General features: G+C 37.1%; 1 protein-coding gene across 2 annotated transcripts in view; it reads right to left on the bottom strand.

Annotated features, from left to right (window-relative positions):
* The window catches only part of SH2B3 (SH2B adaptor protein 3), a 71,745-nt gene that overhangs the window by 8,886 nt on the left and 39,059 nt on the right, over window positions 1–23,800 (bottom strand). For both annotated transcript variants that reach the window (XM_072415865.1, XM_072415867.1), the window contains exon 4: window positions 964–1,065. In XM_072415865.1, the coding sequence (XP_072271966.1) occupies window positions 964–1,065 (102 nt within the window). The remainder of the gene's footprint in view (window positions 1–963; window positions 1,066–23,800) is intronic.

Here is a 23,800-nt window from a genome sequence, read left to right as displayed (position 1 = left end):
AGTCTGGACAATGAATGAAGCACCACTAATTCCTGGAAGCTTTCTTTAAGTCCTATGTTGTGACAAGCCGGTTTTATTTATATTATTATATAGGGGATGTTTCGTAGTTACGACTAACACTTCCCCTTTATTTCCATTTTCTAATAACCTTTCAGAAACTACAAGCAGGAAGTATTTAGAAATCTTTTTAAAGCCCATCCCAGCGTTCTAAGAATCACTTATCTTTACCTTTATACATATGAAGATTACATATGAAGATTACATACACAAGTTACATATGAGCACAAGACCACGAGAGATCCGAGCAACCTCTAAATATTCTAATTATTAGACTATTAAAGCCACTTTTACTTATCATTCTTTATTAAATGCTAGTTGTCTGATTGTAACCAAAATCCAAAGGATTTAAAAGATCACATACATATAAAAATTATCTCAGGTGTTCTGACTATGTGAAATCTACTTGCTGATGGATCAGAGAAAGCCAAGTTCTAGAACTTGGGAAAGATCAGCTCTGGGCTCAACTCTGGACTCTACCCCAGATGTCAGCATTCCTGGGATATGCAGCACCCATATCTGCAATAGCATATGTTACATGCAAGGTGTTAGGAGACAACTCCACTCACAGTCTTTGCTTAGTCCTCCAGGTTGAATGACATTTACCCTGGAAGACTGGTGGCATCTTACGCAGAGGACAGGATACTGCATTAGACCGCTGCAAACTGAAGGCGAGTACTGTAGCCATAGCCATTTATTTTTCAAACATCCGTGGGGACGTTTAAAGAAATTGACCAGAAAAAATGCTTTATATTTTAAAAAAGAAAACTTTTATTCCCTTAAGAAAAGTTAAATAACATAAAACATATCAATATACTATAAAAAAAACATTTAAAAAGCCAATTGGTCCAGTAAGCAGCAATATAAACTGTGTTTTGATTTTCTTTTTTCTTGCAAAGTTCCTACCTTGAGCACAAATGTGTTAATGTTATCTGGCATCTCCAGGCGGCTGCATTTTCTTATTTCATGGATGGCAGAACAATTAACCCGTAATTTTGGTCTGGAACACTGCAGAGGAGAGAAAGACGTAGAACTGTGACAAGGCCAGATACAATACCAATGAAATTTATTATTATGTAAACTTTGACATTCTAAGCAGTAACTGGTATGAACACGGATAAATAAAGCAAATATGTCATCATGGTAACTACATTTCTGATGCATGTTGAATGGTCATGGCCACTGTGTTCCTCTCTTAAACCTTTTCACAATTTTTTCTACTTTCTGCTCACATAGTAAAATGCAAATTGTTAAAAAAACAGAATATTATTGAAGTTGGCTTTCCATACATTTCCAAGAAATAAAGGACTATATAAAATGTGAATGTTTGATGTGAGAATACTAAATAAAAAATAAAACAGCTGATCATACCAGCAGGGTACGGGTTACAAGTTAATGGCAAGTGCTGCTTTATTTCACATAAAAACTAAACAGTGCAGTTCCATGGCGGCACTGTGTATTTACACATCACGCACATACAGACTGAGGAATAAATGTGTGCCTCTGTTTCAGGGCTCAAACTAGTCATTTAATATTGACTTACTGGAACAACGGGGTCTTTTTGGTGAGAAGAGAACGAAGACCCAACGTGCCAGGAAATCTGATTTATCCAGTATGATGTATAATGCTCATTAGCTAATTCAGAGGCCACAGACTTCCATCTGTGTTCCAGCACAAAAAAAACAACTCAATTTTCTAATAGTCCAGAACAAATGTACACCTGCTCCAAAGTCATCAACATCTATAAAAATTCTAGAAAATGTGCTAATTCAGCGATATATGACAAGTCTATAGGTTTGGTGATGTACTTGACAAAGGTCTGTTCATGGCTTTACATTAGCATGCCATGTATAAAAAGAAGAACAAAACCAAATTACCAAACGCTGTAACTGAGGACATTCTGTTGCAATCTTTCTCAACCTTTATACGTTTGAGGAATCCCCAAAAAAGTTTCAGGTCTTGGGAAACCCTTAACTTTCTGAACCACAACTATTTTGGGCTTTATTTTAAAACGGAATCTGAATTTATATCAGAATCTGATATTCCCTGATGGGAATCGATTTTGGTGCCATTGAAGCACATGGACCTGGAAGACTCCCACAAGGGAATGTTAGAATGTCTGATTCTCTGTTCTAGTTCTGTGTGCAGACAGAACTGTGTAGTGATTGATGGAGGGCAGATCTTGGGATTGGGACTTTCTGCTCTGGCTGGAGAAGGCATAAATTAAAACAACTGGTGGTCAGAGATGGAACACCTGGGGATCTCTCTTGGAATTCAAGTAAAGGGGTGCCAGGCATTGCTGTAATGCAATAGTCTACAGTGCTCCAAGAATATATATATATATATATTTACACATTCATACACACATATATAATATATATATAAATATAGCTTTCCTTACAATTACATTGGAAAATATCACAGTGTTTTTGATATGTTGAGAGATGTTTTAGAGATGTTTTAAACATCAAAACCAAAATCTAACTGGTTTCTTATAGGATAGGAAACCGTTCCTTTCCACACTCATATACAAGAGGTCTATGACCAGGCAGGTTCTGCTGCAATGCTCTAAGCCTTATGTCATTAGGAATACTGCATGATAAACTTCCCCACATCACTTCATAGCATGTGACTGGCTGTTCTAACTTTACCTAGTGCAGCATTCTGTACAAATTAGGTTAACTGTGTTTGGAGTAAACATTGTGTTCCCTGCTAAGAGATCAAGCTGCAAAGGCTATAGTTCCAAAAAAAAAAAAAAACTATTTTTTTGCAAGGTTTTCTTAAACACTGCATCTATGATACTTAAAATGTTTTTTACTGATTACACAGTGAAGTAATCTGTTACAAAATGGCAGTAGAATTGTTACTTTTCAGTACAACCCAACCATTATGCACTAAAATATTGTCTTGCCCCTCGTGATTTCAAACCATAAAGCCTTTGACAACCTCCATTAGGCTACATAAACATGCTAGATAATTGTCCAGCATGTGTACAGCAGTCCCCTGACATTGCTTAGCTCTCTTCCTGTAGAGGTTACAAGGACATGTTAATAAAGTTCCCTCACTAACCTCCCCCTGACTGCAAAAAATCCTCCACTGTATCCTACTTTATATAATAAAAAAAACTTATTAGCAAAGTATTCTAAACCTTAGTTCATGGTGAAGAGCCTGCTGTGTGTTGTATGATGTTTATGGGGACTAACAGATCACATGGACCAGACTTTCCATTTTTGCATAGGAAACAGGGCCATAATGCCACACATATGTGGAATGGGGGTGTTTTTGGATTAACTAGTTCAGACACCAAAAGATTTGCACTTAAAATAGAACCAGGTTTGCAGAACACATTTGCACATTTTTTAGCCTGTGAAGTTGAAGGGTTTAATAATTTACCAAACAGTTATTACACATATTTAGTAATATAAGATGTTGGGGGCTGCAAAGTGGCAAAGCTCTGTGGTCATAATGGTGGCCTAGTGAGCCATAGTACAGAGATAGGATGGTGTGATTAATGCCAAAATATCCATATCAAGATCCTAGCTATGCCATCAATATTATATAGCACTAAAAAGTGACAAGAAGTATAGAATATGAGAATGTTCCTAGAAATACCTGTTCACAGAAAACCAAGAACAGATGTTCTCAACCAGGGTTCTTCCAGAGGTTGCTCAGGGTTCCTTGAGCAATGAGCAATGTATACCTCTCAGGTCAATTTAAGTTGCACCAATGATGTTTTTGGCTCTCTGTAAGGTGGCAGCCTTCTCAATGGCCAGCAATGCAAGAACAATGGCCAGCATTGTTCCCAGTGATCACAAAGCTAATATACTGTAAGGTGTGGGGGGTCCCTGAAGGCCTAAAAGTTATTCATAAAAGGGGTTCCTCCATGTTAAAAAGGTCAGGAAATACTGTACTAGTGAGACACAGAGGTTGCAGGGTACAGAGAACATCCAAGTACTGGCAGCACACAGGTGTACAGCACTGAAAGGGTTAAATGGTGCCTATAAGACAGTATGTAAGAGAAATTCCCTACAATGTGTCTGAGGATTTGGGATTTATGTTGCAGGGGAAGAAAAGGCAGAAGCTTCTTTTTACAAAGCACATTTTTGTCCTTATTAGGAAGTATAAACCCTTTGATTAATATGACAAGGGCAGCATGAGAGAAAGTCAATGCATGCTTGGGTATTGTCAGCAATAAGCAGACAATATAGAAGTGTTTAGATAAAATGTTCTGTGTTAATGGTATCCTAAAGAAGACAGGTTAACATGAGCAATGCACATTACTATAGAGGGCTTTTCTTCTTTACATATTCATGAAGTTTGCAGCTCTAATGACCTAAAGAGTCATCAAAAAGATGGCCAAGCAGATGGAGAAAATTTCAGAGTACAAGGTATTTCCAAATCATAGTATATCTAGCGTGACATAAAAAGATGTCCACGGTCAATGGACACCTGCCACTATTACAGCAAGAACAAGTCAGAACAAAACATGTGTCCAATATTTTTAAATCAGCTGCTCATCTATCATCTAATAGAGACATCCTAAATCTTTAACCAATCCTTCCGCAACTCATGTTATGTATGGTCCTGCCAGAATCATTGCAGCCATGAAATGGTAATGAGTATGGGTATCTACAGCACTATACCATTTTGGCTATGTACCGACATGCAATATTTGTCGTTGGATAGGATCTTTCACGACCCTTTCCAACGACAAACGACTGCACGATGCATGAACGAGTGCTGTACATACAGCATCATTCTGTTTTATGGAGAGGGGAGGGGGAAAACGATGGAGCGGCCTCCTGCTGCGCTCTCTCCTCTTCACTTGTATTATGATCGTTTGTCGTCCATCGTCTGTGGATCTGCTGGGACGGTCGTTCGGATAACAGACGAAGAGTGCTGTGCACACGCCAGATTCTCGTCTGATATCAGCCCTAAACCGATTATTTGACGAGAATCATCTGACGTGTGTACCCAGCCTTTGTACCAATTGTGATTTTTGCTCTTTTGGAAAATACTGTTTTCAGTGCTGGTAGTATTCTCCATCCTCCAGTGTCCTCATGTTATTTCTTAGGGCACGCTCCTTCTTGGTGACAACAGCCTAATGTGTCTGTGCAATTGGCACTGCTGCTTGCAATCTCCACTGGAGGTATATATGACAACACAGGAGTGCAACTCCTGCCAGCAGCAGAATGTTGTCTCCATAACAGGAAGTGGTTAAACAGGGATCTTCATCACAGGATTGTCAGACTTTATTTAATGCACTTAATACCCAACTGTTTTTAAACAGATGAAATAAACAACATGTACATTTATTGTAAGCTGAAAAGACTGAGTTGAGTCTAATTTGTTTCATGCTTTAGGCTCATGTATAATACCAGGTTTACAGGAAAAACAAACACTTTTAGTTGCTATTTTTATAACATGAAAGCAGACATCTTACTACTATAGGAGCCCTGCTGTTTTTGCCATGGCTTTTGTATCTCATTCTTTTGGTTTCAAACACCTTCATACCCTTTATTTACAGCTTGCGTCCAGCACAGATGTGTTTGTTAAACCTGCCTCATCCTTTCCACCGGAAGCTTCTGCTCCCTCCAGAATTTTCTGGCCTACAGGACCTGTGTGTGTTTTTTACATAAGCCAAGGTTTCATTGCAAACCCTGTACTGAGCTAGAAGCAGGATGTGCATTGATTCCTAAACCAGCAACAGTCCCGAGGGCTGCCTTAACTCCTTTACAACCAAACCTGTTTCTGGCATTCATTGGTTCTCCGAGGCAGGCCTATGCCTAGATTAAAAATGTCTTCAACAGCCTCCAAGCTAATGTTTTCAATTAACAGAACGAAACAGATATGTTCCGCTAATACTCCCAATGTGGGAATTACTTTATTTCTTACAGGAAAACATGGCAATAACATTGAGCCTTTCAGCCTTAACCCATGGCAGCTCAACAACACTGAATTCCCATGTCTAAAAATATGGAAATTATGGACTATGGTTTATCTTATGATCTCTTGAAAACAAACATCTCTCACTGTCAAAGGCTGTTGGAGAGAAAACTGTAAAAAGAAAAAAATAAAGCATATATTGTAATCTAAAATCTAGTTACTTGTTACTGACTAGACACACCAACACATCATTCTTCACGGCTGCCCACATGATTCTTTCCTATCCTCTGGTGCTACAAGACAAAGTCATTGCATTAGTCATGTAGACTTTGATTTACGTACAGTAGAATAATCTCCCTAAAGCCTTACTATTACCTTATTCATAAGTCATCATTATATATCCCATTGTTATAGAGTCACACCAAAGCAAAAGGAAGCCTAAACTTGCATGCCCTATGATTTTATGTATGGCCTCAGACTATCCCAATATAATTACACCTCGTCACTGATCATTCACAAAAGAATCGTTCATACTTCCAATCAGATCCATTGTAACACCCAGGCTGATCTGTCTCCAGGGAGGAAAGCTACACATAACAAAATGACTCCAAAGAGCCCAACAATAATCTGACTTAATAGGAAAATAATATAAAATATTCATATACACACATATTGCACAAAATTGTATACTCTGCCTTGGGTTGTAATGCAAGCAAAATACAAGGCATTAATGTGCCTCTTTTGATATGTTTATATACCAGGGTTGGGCAAACTTTTTGGCTCACAATGAAGCTCACAATGAGTTTTAAAATTGGATCAGCCCAAGAGGCTGTATATGGCCCACGGGCCATACTTTGCCCATGCGTGGTATATACCATGCCCACATGAGCTGTAAAACTGGCCAGAGGTGGGGAATCCTATACAGTCCTCATAAACACAGTAAAAAGCACCATTTATATGAGGTAAACCTAAAAAAGGTAATGATTATGTGGCTCCAAGAATTTAGAGAAATACATGTGGTCAGTACTGTATCCTCTACACAACCCGATCACTGCTAACAATACAGGGAAGGATTACCAGATGTGACCACCATCACATTGTCTGTAATTTAATATTAATTCTTGTACCATAGTATACAAACATTATTTGAATATTCCACACTGACTTATACATATCAGAAAGCAGAAAATGACATTTGAATTTAACCCATCTTCAGCTTTTGTCTATGAACACATTGGCTCATTCACATTTGGCTTTCACCAAAACCAGAAACAGAGTATCCAATATACAAATAATACAAGCAAAATGGAAACATTCATTTATGGCTTTAAAAGGTGCAACACTGGTAAATAATGTGATAAAAGTTACAAAAATAATAATCACTCGTACAATGATTGATGAAAAAAAGGACTGATCATTCTGCTGCTTGTGTGCCAATGTTATGTTGGATATGTTAGAAAAAGCTGAATGCTGCCAAGACCGCTACAATGAGAAAAGCTCTACTCATTTTTAGTAAAAAAAAAAAAGATTCGTTTGGGGTCATTTTTTAAGGCTGTCCCTGTACAATTTGATGGTACAATGTCTTATATATCCACCTATATTTCCACTGCCTAATAATATGATGAGACAAACATCTAATTGCATTTCCTAAAAGAATCTACCTGTTCCGACTTACATACAAATCCAACTTAGGAACAAACCTACAGTCCCTATCTTGTATGTAACCCAGGGACTACCTGGAGTTGTGAGAAGAACCCTGTTGTGGTAATTAAGCAATCTACATAGAAATCAAACAGTGTTTGTGAGGGCCTACCTTAAAAATCAATTTGTGTCTAATCAGGCAGGTCCTTGTACTACATTTCCAGCCACACTACAATGAATGAACAGTGTACATGTAGCACTGTTCAGTCCTATAAGAAAGGGAAGTGGAAGGAAGTGCAGGAGGCACCCTGCAGCATCCTTGCCCATTGGAAATTCCAGCAGTCTTCCCTGGTCGCTCATTTAATAATCCAATATAAAGTATCAATAAATGACTATGGGGTACTGCTTTACACATACTAGATATTCTCCCAGATGATTAAGAACATTTCTCTTGGATGACAGATATCCAATGTGTGTACAATATTCGGAACAAAATGTCTATTAGCTTGAGGATAGCACTGGAGTTATTGCATACTAGGATGCACTGCATTCTTGTGTTTATCTAAAAAGTTTGATGTGGATTATATCAGAAGAAAAGCTAATGAGAAATCCATTCATCCTGATAGATACATTAAAGACACAAACCAGACACACATTTGCTATATTAATACTTCTCCAGGGTTACAGTGATCCTTACACATGCTTGAGTCTTCCAGTTCAATCCAGTACAAACTACTCACGTATATATGTATAACTAGACAACAGAAAACCTTCTCTTTCACTCATGGATGAAGAAGTAAAGCTTCAAGACCACAAGTCTTGCCGATAACAAAGTAGATATTATAGGAAAACACAAAAGGGGCTATTTTGCATTTTTTCCCTGCCTAACACGAAGGCTTTTTTCAAACCCACGCATTTTTACTTTTCAGAATTTTTGTTGCATTTTTTTCTTGCATTTACATTTATATTCATTGCATGTTTTCTCAATTTAGGTGCTAAAATTCTTGGGTGGCGTGAGAAGAGCCTATTTTTCCCAGTAGCCAATGTGGCGTGTTGGCAGATGTAAGTTTCAGTCGTGCATTGGTAGAACATGAAGAAGCATGCACTATACATTTACATGTACTTCAATTGTCTTCTATAGGCACCTGGATGTACATTAACAGATTGGAAAAATGTCACTGAACTGTTTTCACAACATGCCTCAACATAGGGGGGATTCAAATGAACATGCATATTCGGCATCATATTGTATGCAGTCGTATTGATGGGTTAGAAGAGGACCCCAGGCAAGGAAAAATCTAACCCAGCATACTCTGTTTACAGATAACTCTACTAGTTTCTATAGACTTTATTATTTTATTATATGATATTATATGCTTTTCTGCACCATGCATAATTCATTATATTAAGCAAGAAAAATCCTAAAAACTGACTTTTCTTCGAGCAGATCCTCTACCATTTAAACAGCTAGATTCTACAAATATCCACCTATCTCTGGAGTCATGCCAGTCCCTGTCTTCACTTTCACTTCAGAACCTTCGCCATAACTCTGTGTGAGGCTGACTATTCAGACATTCACATGGAGTAACAGCAAAGAAACAAAAGAAAAAGCGGCACCCAGCTGGACTGCAGGAGATCCGGCAACAACATCAATGAATAATAAAGATGAAATCCTTTTCTATCTTATGATATTCGTGTAATTCTAGATTTGACGGAAAAAAACTAAATAAATGTAGGCCCTAGCAACACAAGTGTCAAAATAGGACAACAGGCACATGTTCCTGAAGGATGCCACGTAATATTGACACCATGGGCACATAAAAGAATTTACTGAATTGTTTAATACTCCCCGGCACTAAAAGAGGCAATAAAATGAATACAGACTGATCCATGTGTGAGAATATAATTGCGTTCTTTGCTCATTTCTGGTTTCCCGCAGGACAGAAGAGATCTAATGCTCTAAGAAACAGAAGGCCAGGACACAGGCAGATGTATTTATTCCTCCCTGTGCCTCAAAAAGCTGCAAAAAATAAAGGACACTCAAAGAGCGGGGGTGTCAATATCTCTACACAATTACTATTGCCAGAGACTATGAGACTCTGACAGCTCCCCTTTTTATTTTTATTTATAAACCAATATAAGTTAAAACTCTGCAAGTCACATAAGAAATAACTGACCATTCCGATTTATTGGGCCTGATTTATAAAAGCTCTCCAAGACTGGAGAGAACACACTTTCATCAGTGAAGCTTGGTGATCCAGCAAACCTGGAATGGATCTGGTACAGGGTTGAAAACATTTACTAAGAAATAGCAGATGACTTTTAGGAAATCAATTCCAGGTTTGCTGGATTGGCCAGCTTTACTGGTGAAAGTTTATCCTCTCCAGTCTTGCAGAGCTTTATTAAATTAGGCCCATTGAGTCCAATTACAGACATCATATATGCAAGGAGGAATAATATACCCTTACCACAGCATAAATTCACCTATTCTATCATTTTTATATGTGTACTCCTACACTACATGGAATTCATAATATGCAAGCATGTTGTTAGTCAGTGCCTCCTCCTTTAAGCAGTATTGAGAAATCACAGTGTTTTTTAGTGTTGCTCATGTCAGTCCAGTCATCCAGTTCCCTGCTAAGGAATGAAATGTGCAGATTAGTCAGTGGCTGGCAGAGCTGGTGAAAGTTACTATGCGGGAGGAGAGGGCCGGATATGGGAAAATCTTCACAGGTCACATCTGGATCTCCTCTTAGCATAGTGGGGGATGCATTTCCAGTCTGGTAGTAATGGGTGGCTGAAACACGTGACTTCAGATCAGTGCTAGTTCTTCTGGATCAATTCTGACATGGTAGTGTTCTCTTAAAGTACACCTGTCTCTTTAGTAACCATGGAAAATCAAATAAAAATCACACTTACTATAAATGTAAATTTGGTTGAATGATGATGAATGATAAAAGTTTCCAATCGCCCTCTAAGCATAACCAGCCGAATGTGGTAACCATTCCCAGCTACTTTTGACTGGAAGATCTGCTGCACAATGGAGGCATCCAGAGCTCAGGATTGCCTGCTCAGAGCCATTGAGTATGAGTGGAACTATGGAGGTCATCAATGAGACTGGAACCTACCCTGTTTCCCCGATTATAAGGCACTCTCTTATATTTTTTGAAATGTCTTATAAACGGGTGAGTGTCTTATTTTAATTATTTTTTTTAAAAATCGGGGGTGGCTTACTTAATGGGGATGTCCTAAAATCGGGGAAACACGGTAAAGTATGATATGGACCGAGAAGGCTGGAAAGCGATATCAGAAGCCAATGGTAAAATTGCCGGCCCCATGTACCGATTTCTTAAAAGTCCTTTACATGGAACCACAAGGTAAAGGTTAAAAATACAATTAAAAAAGGAGTACAACTAAGAAACTTACTTTGCAAATACACTTGGATACAAATATTGAATGAATTACTGAGAAGTTTGAACATAGGAACCAGCAGAGAGACAAAATGTGCCCCTAATGACAAACCAAAAGTAGAAGCCAAGAAGAATAGCTATACCGGCCAACTGAATGCGGAGATACATCCAACCTTAACACAGCAACCATTGCAGGTAGCCTGCAGACTGCTCATGGGTTGTGTTCAACCGGGAAATAATGCAAATAATGTTATACAATACAGACTGCATGTGTTCAGATATTTGACCACTTTAGTCACCAGGGACACACTGGGAATATCTGGCCAGAGGACTCCAATCTAAGATAAGAAGACTAAACGTTACTGAAAAGGCAATAAAACTGCACAATGTACCAAGACAGGACAGGGGCTTATTTCCTCTTACATCCTTCATGAAAACTGACAAGTTTTTACCTTTCCCCAGGCTATCCAAAACCTACAAAAGTTTCAGCTTGAGGATATTCTAAACTACCAAACTACATCTGGTGCACATAAAATCTGCCTCAAACTAGATAATATAAACTAGGATCTCTTTTTATAAATGTCTTCACACAAACTACACACAATCTGCACCCAAGATTGTATAATACCGATTTATACTGGAGAAAAGAAAACAAGAAAAACATGATTTATAAAAAAATAAAAATAAAAAAATACACATGTAGAAGTCTCCTAAAGGAAATGGACCAAACACTGAGCATATACAAAGTATATTTTGTGTATAAACAAAATATATCTGTGCAGTGCAAGTATAAACAATGTTGCCTAATGCCCAAAACTTTTCCTATTACAAAAAAGCACTGTTTCATTACCAGAGAATTCCTCTGTCTCTTTTATATTACCCAAGGCATGTAGGGCTTCTAATTCCACTGGAAACTGATATATGGGTTTACTATATTACCACAATGCCATCTGAGACTGCTATTTTACTAGACTTAGAATACCACACCAGACACTGGCATACAACTTTACTATGCAAAACTGTCATCTATGTTGGTAGAACTTACTACTGAGCTTTAAGTAATCTCTATGAATCCTAAACAGAACATTGTCCTCAACAGCAAATGTCTTGACATATATATGGATTTAGAATTATCATTTGACTTCTCCGCATGCCTTTATTTTCATTATTTTTAATTTGTTTCCTTTTTGGCTTGATTTAGGTAACCTAACACAACTCATAAACAAGGGCATAAACAAGTCAATACTAAAATGATTAGAAGATCCAGAGATGTCAAAGTAAATGCAAACCTTGACATTAACTTTGAAGAGTAATTTGGGTCCTGGTCCTTCTTGCATCCTGAGACCTCAGTGACCAAGTAGAGCACCAGGTGTGGCAAAGAAATACTTTTATGTAAAGTCAATATGACCAAGGTAGGATTGTGATTGGTAAGACTTATTGTATAAAGAACATTTTCTAAGAAATCCACAAACATACAAAGTGCTATGCGGGTTGGGACATTTCAGTTCAATGCTAACAATTTGGTAGGAATAACCGCCAGTGCCAACATATATTTCTCAGATACTGAAAAGCTAGGGTGGAAGATTTAGTCATAAGATGTCTGTATTGGTGAGAATATGTGTTTCTGCTTTTGCCACCTACGCCATGTGGGTATTGGGTGAAGGAATCGGGTGTGAATGTGCATGGGCATGATTTTTACAACTTAATTTATTTTTACTGAATTGCAGTAATCCATACCATCATGTTCTGTAATCATCTCACTATATAGCCTTCTCATCATAACCAGAAAACTGCTATCTACTTGCTGGCTTACATTTTTCTTCAGAAGTATTAAAGAAACACTGGCACACACAAACTTGCGGTGACAGTGGCAGTTCTGTATCATGTAAAGTTCATGAAAGTTTTCTTATTACATGACTTAAGATCTTTGTCAGACTCTTAATATGGAACAAATTAATTAAATGGATGGGCAAAAAAAATGTTAAACAAACATTAGCATATTTAGAAATTCTGTTTCTGTTCTACAAATATATGTTTCACTAAAAAAGTTCCTGTTAAGCTTATCTCTGGGCAGGACCATTTATTGGGTGGTTTATGCTAAAGATAAAGGATATGAGAGTTCAGATGATAATGGGCCAGAAGAGAGATTTCTATCACATTAGTAACTGTTACTTTCCACTGGCAGCCACACTGTCAGACCAGCGTATAATACAATTAACAACATCAGTTCAGGGAATTCACATGACTATCACAGTACTCTGCTCAAGGAAGTGTTCTGCTTAGAACCACAGATTCTTAACTGTGTATCCCCATGCAAAGTTAACCCCTTACACTGCCATTTTCCCAGGCAGCAATCTGAACATTTAGGTTTAGTCTGGCATTTTAATAAACGTTCAGATTTAAAAAGAAAAGAATAATGGTATTTTAATATAACACTTGCAATGGCTTTATAATATCTTACCTGAGGTAAGTCATTGCCGAAAGTTTAAACTGGTCTAACAGCAAACATTTTTAAATACATTCCCATCCCACCAGCAGGGACAGGTTCTAACATCCAGCACAAATATTAATATAGAGTTTATATAGAATGACAAGGGTGCATATACCACCACAATTCTCCTGACTACAGAGTTTAGTGAAACAAACAAGTCTATGTAAAAGAAATCACACAAGCACATAAAACAATGTATGATGTTATGTATATACTCACGTATGGAAATATATACAACAATAAAAAGGAACAAGAAGAGAAGAAGACCTGTCTTTACTGATTTACAGTCAGCCCTGCCATGTGACAGTGTCGGAAATAATATAATACACAAAGGATGTGTTGTATTAAAAGCTCTGTCCTTCCAACAGGGATCTAGAGCAACCATGTCATTTGTAATGTATTAAAAAAGTTGAAGGTTCTCACGAATAGATCAATGTTTAACATTTTGCATAGGTTGGAACTCTCTTACACAGGATATAATAAAAATAAAAAGTAGAGTTGTCAAAATGTTTGCACTTCTTATGTTTCTGTGTTAGTCTCTATTAGTAAAAAAAAAAAAAGGATAAATGTAATCTTATCTCTGTGATCACCAATAGGGACATAATGTTCGCTTGGTTTGTATACACCAGCTACAAAATATGAAAGAGAACAATAAAAAATACACATTGGTGCACATCAGCCTTACTTCTATAATACATTTAGCTTACTATTACAATAGTGGTACCAAACTTTCTATTGAAACTCATTATACTACAACTAATACATATCCACTCTATGCACAGTTCTTTTAAATCCATTTCACAGGACTGAAATAAATAAGAATGTGATTGCACTTAATTGTCATGGGGTCACTTGGAATGTTTATTCAATGAAACAAAAATGTACAGAGGTCAAAAAAACAACCTCTTGTAAGGGGTAATGCTGATAATGCGATTACACAAGACAATGCTCATGGGGTATCCATCATAATTTTCATTATGATGGTGGAAATATTTAGCATTCTATTGTGACATTTCATAGTTTCTCATTTGGTAAGCGTAGTTCTTTACAAGCTAAGTTTTTTTAACTACAAATGTGCCTTCCAGTTTCTTAATCACCCAGAGAAATATCACGCTCATTCAGAAAAGTCTGCATCCTTATCTGTACACCGTCATGCACCCGGTCGCAATTACCAGCAACATGGCATTCAATTACAATAATGAACTAGCGACACATGGACAAGTCTACCACTACCTCTTGCACTTTTATATTGAATAAAGCACAGTCAATGATTCTGACAATTTTCACTAGTACATACATTATACAAAGACAATTTCCAACCAAAATAGAATCCTACAATAAAAAACAGTGGTGACAAAGGACTGCTATGTGTACTCTGATTAGTAGGTGACATGTAAATCAGGTAATCATATCAGTTACTTTTAGATGAAACCAACGATTGCTAATAAATCTGTGTAAGGTTAATGAAATAGAAAATGCCTCTAAGAAATATGAACACTCAAAATGAAAGCAAAACTGTCATATGGTGCCCCAACAAAGTCACATTATGAGTAATAGTTCAATAAACACAAAGAATTGCTTTTGTAATGAGTAATTCACCTCTGTCATGTCTTATCTTTGGTTTTTTATGTCACTCCAGATTTTGTCTTCTGCTGCCAATGAATTAGTAACCATTTCAACATGGGAATGGGGAAGAACTGACACCCACTCAGGAAACTTTAAGTCTCAGTTTGACTCACAGAAACATATCTGACAAAAAACCAGCTGCCTAAATTACATTAAAATTACCTCCAGGCCGCATGTTCCCCAAATCCTTCATCTGATACTATGCAATGATTAGGATTGAAAGGAAAACACCACCATTCTTCCAACACAATCAGTGGGCATTACAAGTGAAGATTACTACAACCTGTGCGGTTTCCTAAAGGACAGAATGGAAAATTCATTAACACACTGTATGTTTATTTTTTGATATGGCCCAATTTATACCAAACAGTAGGATTATGGCATGGCCATGAACACGAAGGGAGAAGAAACTTTCAAAGACCACAAGCCATGCTAAAAGGTCTGCTATATACTTGGTCAATGACACAGCTCCCCAGAGACCTGATTACAATATGACATGTTTTAATTTAGTATTTTTGTACTTGCTTCTGAATGAATTAAAAAATGATTATTATGGACAGATATAATGGGAAGGATTCATAAGTGTTTTCCAAGAGAGGAGAAGAGAGACTATCATGGATGATCCTGGGTGATCCAGCAAACCTGAAATTGGTCTATCCCAGGATTGAAAACATTTGCCCAAATAACAGCAAATGATTTAGGAAATCATTTAATTTCAGGCCTAATGTGTCAGTGGTGAGTCTTCAGTCAGGTAGGCACTATTAAACATTGTAAAAATGAATTTACAGAAAGAGTGCAAGCTACGGAAGCCAGTGATCAGTCGATATCACATGAGGAGCTGTTTGGGGTTAGTGGGCACTGAACAACAAAAACAACTTGTGTCTACTACTGGTTAGAAAAAACAAAAGCAAGCCTTCTCATTGCATACCCTGGGTGTGTCAACCACTGCACAATGGTTTCCTTTAAAATACAACACAATGACCTGATCGGTACCCAGATGCATGCACATTAAAGTTAAAAAGTTCATCTGGGCAGCCCTTCTTTGAAGAATACTAGTTGCCTGGCTATATCTAGATTCAATGCTTTTAGAATAACTGACTAAAATCAATAGGCAGAGCTCCCTAATTTGCAGTCGTTCTAATTCAGTGGACCTGACTTAATAAAGCTCTCCAAGGCTGGAGAGAATAGACCTTCATCAGTGAAGCTGGGTGATCCAGCAAACCTGGAATGGATCTAGTCTGGGATTCAAAACATTTGCTAGCAAATAGTACATGACTATGAAGAAATCAGTTTCAGGTTTCCTGGATCACCCAGCTTCACTGATGAAAATATATCCTATCCAGTCTTGGAGACCTTTAACAAATCAGGCCCAATGTATATGTCTGGGTTGCTTTTTAATGACCCACCTGATGATGCTTGTTGTCCAACCTAAGAATAGCTAACCTGGTACATTTTTGTGAGTCTTTACTCCGTATTCTGATTTGTCTGTTATTACATTTGTACACATTCTGTTCTCCTCCTTTTTATTTTCTCTTTTTGCCTTCTTATTGTAACTCTCTTGACTCTAGTTTGTTGTATGCACATCATTCTCAAAAAATAAAACCAACGTAAAAAATCCTAATCATGCCAACAAATAATGTCCCTTAAATTCCCATCCTGTAGATACATAGTAGTGTCGTAGTAAAGTATAGGGAGGGGGTCCCCTAATACTAAATTGGTGTCTCCATTGTAGGATTTTCATATATATTATTATATATCATTTTTATATATAAATTCGAAAATGTTTTAAGGTTTTGTAAACAAAGGTTGTTAAATGAATGTTGACTATATAGTTCACTTTTATTTAGGCAATGTTATCTAACTGAAATGGAGAAGTTTTTTGTTGTAACAGAAAATAAAACAGTCTGTTCCTGCCCGTTTTTAAATGTTTTTACAGAAGTGAAACCTGAAGAGGGCTGGGAACTGCCACTAGACACATTTTATTTCACAATGTCATGCTTTCCTCATGAAAATATTTTTACTCCTAAAAATGTAATTGTGGCTGCACATCCAGTGTAAACAATTCCAATATCTGTCTACAGAAGTCTAGAGTACTTCCCTATTTCAGTATGAACTCATCCTGCTCATCCAGATTGACTGACTGGAAGGTTGGGGCTTTTACTTTTATGTACTGACGGGCTACCAATGCTTCCTCATATTCTGACAACGGTTTCTACAATTTCTTTTCCCGATCAGTGACTTTAGAAGAACTCAAAATAGGAGTTTTGACTTTGATCTGCAATGTAGTTATATCTGGAATCCTTTAAATTGGTCAGTGCTACCCTAGTATTTCTTTTAGTATAGAATATAATTAAATTAGATTTTGGAACTTCAGAAATGCTCTTAATTGGATGGTTTACCCCCCTGCTGGTTCCAATCAGTTGGTAGGAAACCATTTAGTTTGTTAGAAAGTGTTCTTACCAACTGTGCAGTCATTCCAAGGACAAAGAGTGCCAAAATGAGAGGCGTTCTATGGAGAAGGGAAGGGGTAAGGATGAGCGAGCAACACCCTGCTGTGCTGTCCTCCCTTGACAGTGGTCATTCCCCATTTGTCTTTCATGCATCTGTCCTGGTGGATCCATGAACGACGTTGGGAGACTGCTGTACACATTTCAGATTCTTCTGCAAGACTCCACTGTTTCCTCAAATACCCCGCTTTGACCCAGGCACAATGTCAGGTTAGATGTCAGAAATCTTTTGTACTGGATGGCCAATTTCAAGATATGCACTGCTTTCCAAGATACTGTGGTTAACCATGGGAAAACGTTTCAGAGTATCACTCGTTAACCACATTGCATTGGAAGTTTGAGTATGAAAACCTGAGCAATGTAGGGTTACTCACAGCAGCCACCGATAAGATGTCCTTCATAGCTTCATTTCCATAAGAAAAATGTAAGCTTCAATCTGACATGATGACATGCAATCCAGAATAACGTATGGTTAGCGAGGAGCTTGAGTTTAATATCATTAGTAGCTAAACAGGATTCCAGGGATATTTTTTTCCATGCTGAGTGGTATGACTTACTGGTGTTAATATGTAAGTAAATATCGTACACTATAGACTGATACCAGGTAAATTTATTGGTTGTCCCCAGACTGTGGTTGCCTGAACAAAGTAACAAAATACAGCTTGTAAGCATTTCTCCAACAAGAATGCTACGCTGAGGCACTAAACTCACATTGCACATAACCTTATCATCAAAGCTTTCCCTTTTTCCTGTCTCCAAGGGAATGAGTGCCAAGTAAATGTCTGGTTCCTGATCTTGCTCATGTTCTGTTTTCCTGTCACATAGTTTATTCAGCAACATTACCACCATGATAATATTTTATCCAATTTGCAAAAATGATGCAGCAGGAATATTACGTCTCTTGTCAGTGTGATGGCATTTTCTCAAATACACCAAAAATTCCAGGAAATATGATATGCGTGCCAAGACATTAGCTGAGGTCCTTTACTAATGAACACCCAAAAAACTTTACACTGAGCTAAGTTGGGTGAAATATTCAGTAAGAGACAAATGAGTTTTGTAAAAAAATAATTTAAAATGGCTTGAATGTTTCCTGCATACTACATACCCCACTGTTTAAAGAAATTACAGGCTACATGTGAACGTTTTAAAAGGAATTTGAACACCATCTGCCTATTTCTGCCTTGTTCCTGCTTTCTCTCCTCTTCAACATGGAAATTTTGGATGCTTTCTGACTTGCTGCAGTTCCTAATTCCCTCTGAGAAGTTTACAGTGTGAAGTATAATATCACTTTCTTCTGCAGCACTAAACTCCAGTAATAAGATGACATTTTCCTGGTAACCTGAATGGGTTGTCTGATGGGAGAAGAGATAGAGAAGGATTTGGATCTATATAAATATGTTTTCTTCCCCTTCTTTCTGGTGTAGATTTGCTGATAAGTCTTATAAGCAGCAGTAGACTGGCCACCTAGTCCACCCTTATAGGCAGGAATGTATTTATTATATTGCACTTCAATGCCAATCAGCTGTGCAAGGAAGAGAAACACCTAAGTATAATGTTTACAAAAATTAGCTAACTTTTGATATTTCTACACTTTCCTGAGCCTTCCCTAGACACTTACGGGCACATCCAGAAGAATTAGGAAGGATAGAATACGGTCTGCTGCAAGGTTCCCAATACTGTACAGGTCAGACAACATAGGCATCTTGTAATTCTGCATAGGATCTCCTCTACCACATTAGCCCAACATGGTGATTTTAAAAACACAACCTAGTTTTAATGACTAACAATATGGCTTCTAATTTGAGTAGGAGAGATCCTTTTTCTTTCTTTTTTGTACTCCACTGACATTATTTCCCTATAGTATACAAGCTGCCAGGTCTTCAGTTCTATCTTATTGAGTCATTTTGTGCATGCAGTGCTCGGATGTGGCATTTCAGCAAGCATCATCTTAAATGTATTTGGCTTCTCCCAGCTATCTAAAACTAAACTGGAAATGTATCAGTATTTTTCACATCCTTATTTTAGGCCCACAAGATAACTGAAAATACATGTTCTGCAAATATTTCCAGAACCTGCAGGGGTAGGTTTTTTATCTGTTCCACATTTTAAAGCACATTTTCATACACTGAGAAATTTTTATACCATTTTAAATATAGTTTACTTTGGTAATAATAAAATTGAAAGCACTTAAACGTCAAAGAAGTTAAAAGGTTAAATGTCAAAGTGAAACTGCACAAAACTATATATTGTGGGAGTAGAAGGCTAGAGCCTCAAAATTTGATGATGTCTTACTGTTGAGGAGATGTCTGTCCTTAAAGCACACAAGAAGAGATCTTCCCAAAACGATTGGAGATCCTTTTTAATATCAACAGAACAGTTTTCTTGTTTATTGATTGTGCTTCTTGTACTGTTTGGGTGACAATAGTAAGAATTTGGCTATTCAGTCACTTTTTGCTCTAGTGAGCACTATTACAGAGGCTAGAAGTGAGATAAACTCTCTCCTGGGAGTACACATGTAGCAATTAAAAGTTGTACCCACAACAAAAAGTTTGTGTTATTTGAAAGATTTGTTTGATTTAGATACTTTCCAGCCATTGTTATTAAAATATCTCCAAAGAAGTTACAAGTTACCATCGTGGTTGATACGCCCACTATACTATATACAATTCATGACGTAAATCTTTGGTAAGCTCATACTTCCAATCACGACTGCTGAGGAGGAATGTTCTTGATAATTTACTCACATTGTCCCCTCCCTCTACTTCTTTGATATACCAGTTTAATCAAAATGCATTCCTTAAACCCCTCTCTGATACCAATCTGATACCATTGGCAAAAGGACTTCCTAAAGGAAGATGTGGTAAATAAAATTCTGCAGGGTTATCTCACAGTGCAAAAATTTATGGTCAATGAAGTTTGGAGAAAAACTCAATTCAAGCCGATACATAGATCATACAAAGTCGTCAGGAGCAAAATTCCACAAAGTTGGAGAGACGCAGGTCATTATGTCCAAAATTTAGAGTGATGCATGACTTTCTAATGCAATATTTGTGGAGTTGTCCACATATCATACTTTTCTAGAACCGGGTATAGTTTATAAAGCAATCAACCAATCAAGAAATGCCTTTAAATCCAAAACTCCTGTGAGACAGAAAGGATTACTATCTGCCTACTGGCAGCAAGACAGGCTATTTTAGCAGAAAGGATCCACCTGGAAGGGTCAGATGATAAACAGGTAAGCAAGAGCAGTTTTATGACCAATTTAAATATTCTACTTGAGGTATTTCACATAATCTGTCTTGTCATGAAGTATGACATAGGTTAATGATTTGTTCTCATATTGTTGTATTACAGAAAAGTTGTTAAACAAATTACTAATATATATGATTCATCGACAAGTCTTTTTACTCTTTGTTTTTATGTATGTTATTCTCATAATATTGTGACCCCCTTTGCCCTTTTGAATTAAAAATTTTATTTGATTTCCATTTCTTTATCAAGTCATTCTGTAGCATGACGAATATTGTGTTTTTTTGGAACCCACAATGGTTGCCGATAAATATATTTTTCTTATTGTTTTTGTGGTTTATTATTAAATAGATTTAAAACAAAATGGTTGTACACCTTGAATTAACTAGGCCACATTATGATCTTCTATATTATATATTTTCTATATAAAATAGGCATACTTTAATAGCAGAATACTTGTGTTTCAAACAAGGAGAAAAGCCATCACAGATTTAACATGCAGAAATTTTCTGAAATGCCCTGTGAAGGTGAGTGGGTCCTTCTCTCCTAGGAATTTATTAGCTAGATTCCACTTCTGTTTTCCAACTAGAGGGAACAGAAACAAGGGCTTGTATCACATTGTGCCTCTGTTTATAGCACCCAGGCTGCACAGAATAAAGATACACAGTGAAGTTTTCAGCAAAGTAGGAAGTGCCTGCCAGTGCGTGCCATGACAAGGGTGTCTGTACTAAAGCCAACATTGCTGTGCACCATCAGATGGCTCTGCAGAGGCAGCACAGCCAAGGTGGCCCCTTATTAGATTGCAAGAGATTCCTTCATTTCTGATGGTCCTCTACCAGTTGCCAAGAGCAGCACAGTGCCCACTTTTGTTCCTTCACCTCCCTGATCATCTAACTACCCTAGCAGTGGGATCACATCCACAGCAGCCCCAACTGCTGCCCTTCGCATGGATATTGATCCTATATGGTCACCAACCCTGCCCAAACCCAAATCCAGGCTCCAATGGTAACATATTACCCTTTACATACATAACTGCAGTTCTCTAAAATCCTCTAACTAATAAAGACATTCCAAATGAAGCATTACATACAAGACATTTTAGGTTAAAAAAAAAGTGGTTTAAATTATGATTTTGAGTTCTATAGATTAGGTTCTTAAAAGGATACATGAACATTAATGCAAGCACCTATGCATGCTTTAAAGTGTTGGTGATATTTCGACAACTATGAGTTTTAATGAAATGTGAATATGTGTACTTGCTATCTCAGAGACATGGGTTTATGGGCACTTCAGGCCCATGGAAGTATAAAGCTCTACACAGACAATAATGACAGCTTAACCGTCCAAACCCTTTCCAAGTCTTTCTGCAATTTACTATTTCTAAGATTATCGAGAACCAAATGTATTGATCATAGCTGTATATATGACACCCCTCTTTTTTACAGTTTAAACTGTGTTTTGAAGTTAAAAAACGATATATATTGTAAGCAATAAAAAAAAAAAAAAAATATATATATATATATATATATACACATATATATAATATATAATATATCCCAATAATAAGATTATGTAGCAGTACAGTGGTTAAAGGTTTACAATAACACTCAGAGAAGGTTTTAGTTCTGTGCTATATACACCACACTGAACTAGGGCCTGAAGTAGTTTCCAAAATAAGAAACGTTCTACTAACCGATTAGCAGCTCGGCCTGTGGTTGGTGCAAGGCAACTTTTTTTTTTCCGTGTCATACCCAGAATGGAAAACACTGTGGTTTAGAAATGCATAAATAAATGAATGTGAAGAAAACTGTTTTAGCTTTTTAAAGACATAAAAGTACTATCAGAAAAGGAAAGTTATAGTCATTCTACCACCTTCGAAGAATGATGATTCAATTCAGGGGTTAAAAGGAAGAGTGCTCTATACCACATCACTTATAGATTTTGACTTTACAGATAGAAAGATTTCAGATAAGTATTAATTAGCATTGGTTCTGATACAGGACCAAAAACTAATTTCACGGTTGTAAAACCCAAGAAAATTCATTAGTAATAAGTGGGAAGAGTTAAAGCCTCCTTTAAGTTTTTATTGCAGTGTGTGCCCCTATTAGGGAGACCTACCCTTTCTTTGGGCCTGATTTTATAAAGCTCTTCATGGCTGGGGAGGATACACTTTCATCAGTGAAGCTTGGAGATCCAGCAAACCTGGAATGGATCTGGTCCAGGATTCAAAATATTTGCTAGCAAATGACTTTAAAGAAATCCATTCCAGGTTTGCTGGATCACCCAGCTTCACTGCTGAAAGCGTATTGGAAACGATACCACTGCTCAAAAAAAAAAAAAAAAATTTCACTTGCCATTGGATTTTATATATTTAGTGTATTCCAGGTCTGCTGAATCCAGAAATGACATCAGGTTTTTTTTAATTGGTTCTAGTTCTTGTGATACAGGAATCAGAATAGATGATTTTACAAACAACAAATGTTAACACAGCATATTATTATCAATCTTTTTTTACACTGATGTTTTGCATTTTATATATTAAATGTAGCATTATTTCAATGAAACTTTCATTTACCCTCTTTTTATTCATACATTTTCTTTTTTTACAGAAATACGAGTCCTTCAAGAAGTTGTTTAAATTACCCTAATATATATTTGCTACATTTGTGGTGAATATTCCAAGCAAAAAAAGAGAAGATACATTACAGAATTTGTGCAACAAGCATATCTTGCATATTTTGGTATTAAACTGGGGGACCAAGGTAAGTATTAGGCTCCCCATATGATATGCAAAACTTGTATAGAGTGTCTATGTCAGTGAAAAACTGGAAAGTTTGAAATTCGGTGTACCTGTGCTGTGAATGTAAAAGGTTTCAATCATTACAAGAAAAACAAGTGGGAGTACCGTGATTTGGAATCAGCAAGACGAC

The sequence above is a fragment of the Pyxicephalus adspersus genome, chromosome 6, assembly GCF_032062135.1.
Source record: "Pyxicephalus adspersus chromosome 6, UCB_Pads_2.0, whole genome shotgun sequence".
NCBI classification, from domain to species: domain Eukaryota; kingdom Metazoa; phylum Chordata; class Amphibia; order Anura; family Pyxicephalidae; genus Pyxicephalus; species Pyxicephalus adspersus.
The sequence above is the reverse complement of the archived record's forward strand: the minus strand, read 5'-3'. Positions and strand labels throughout refer to the sequence as shown.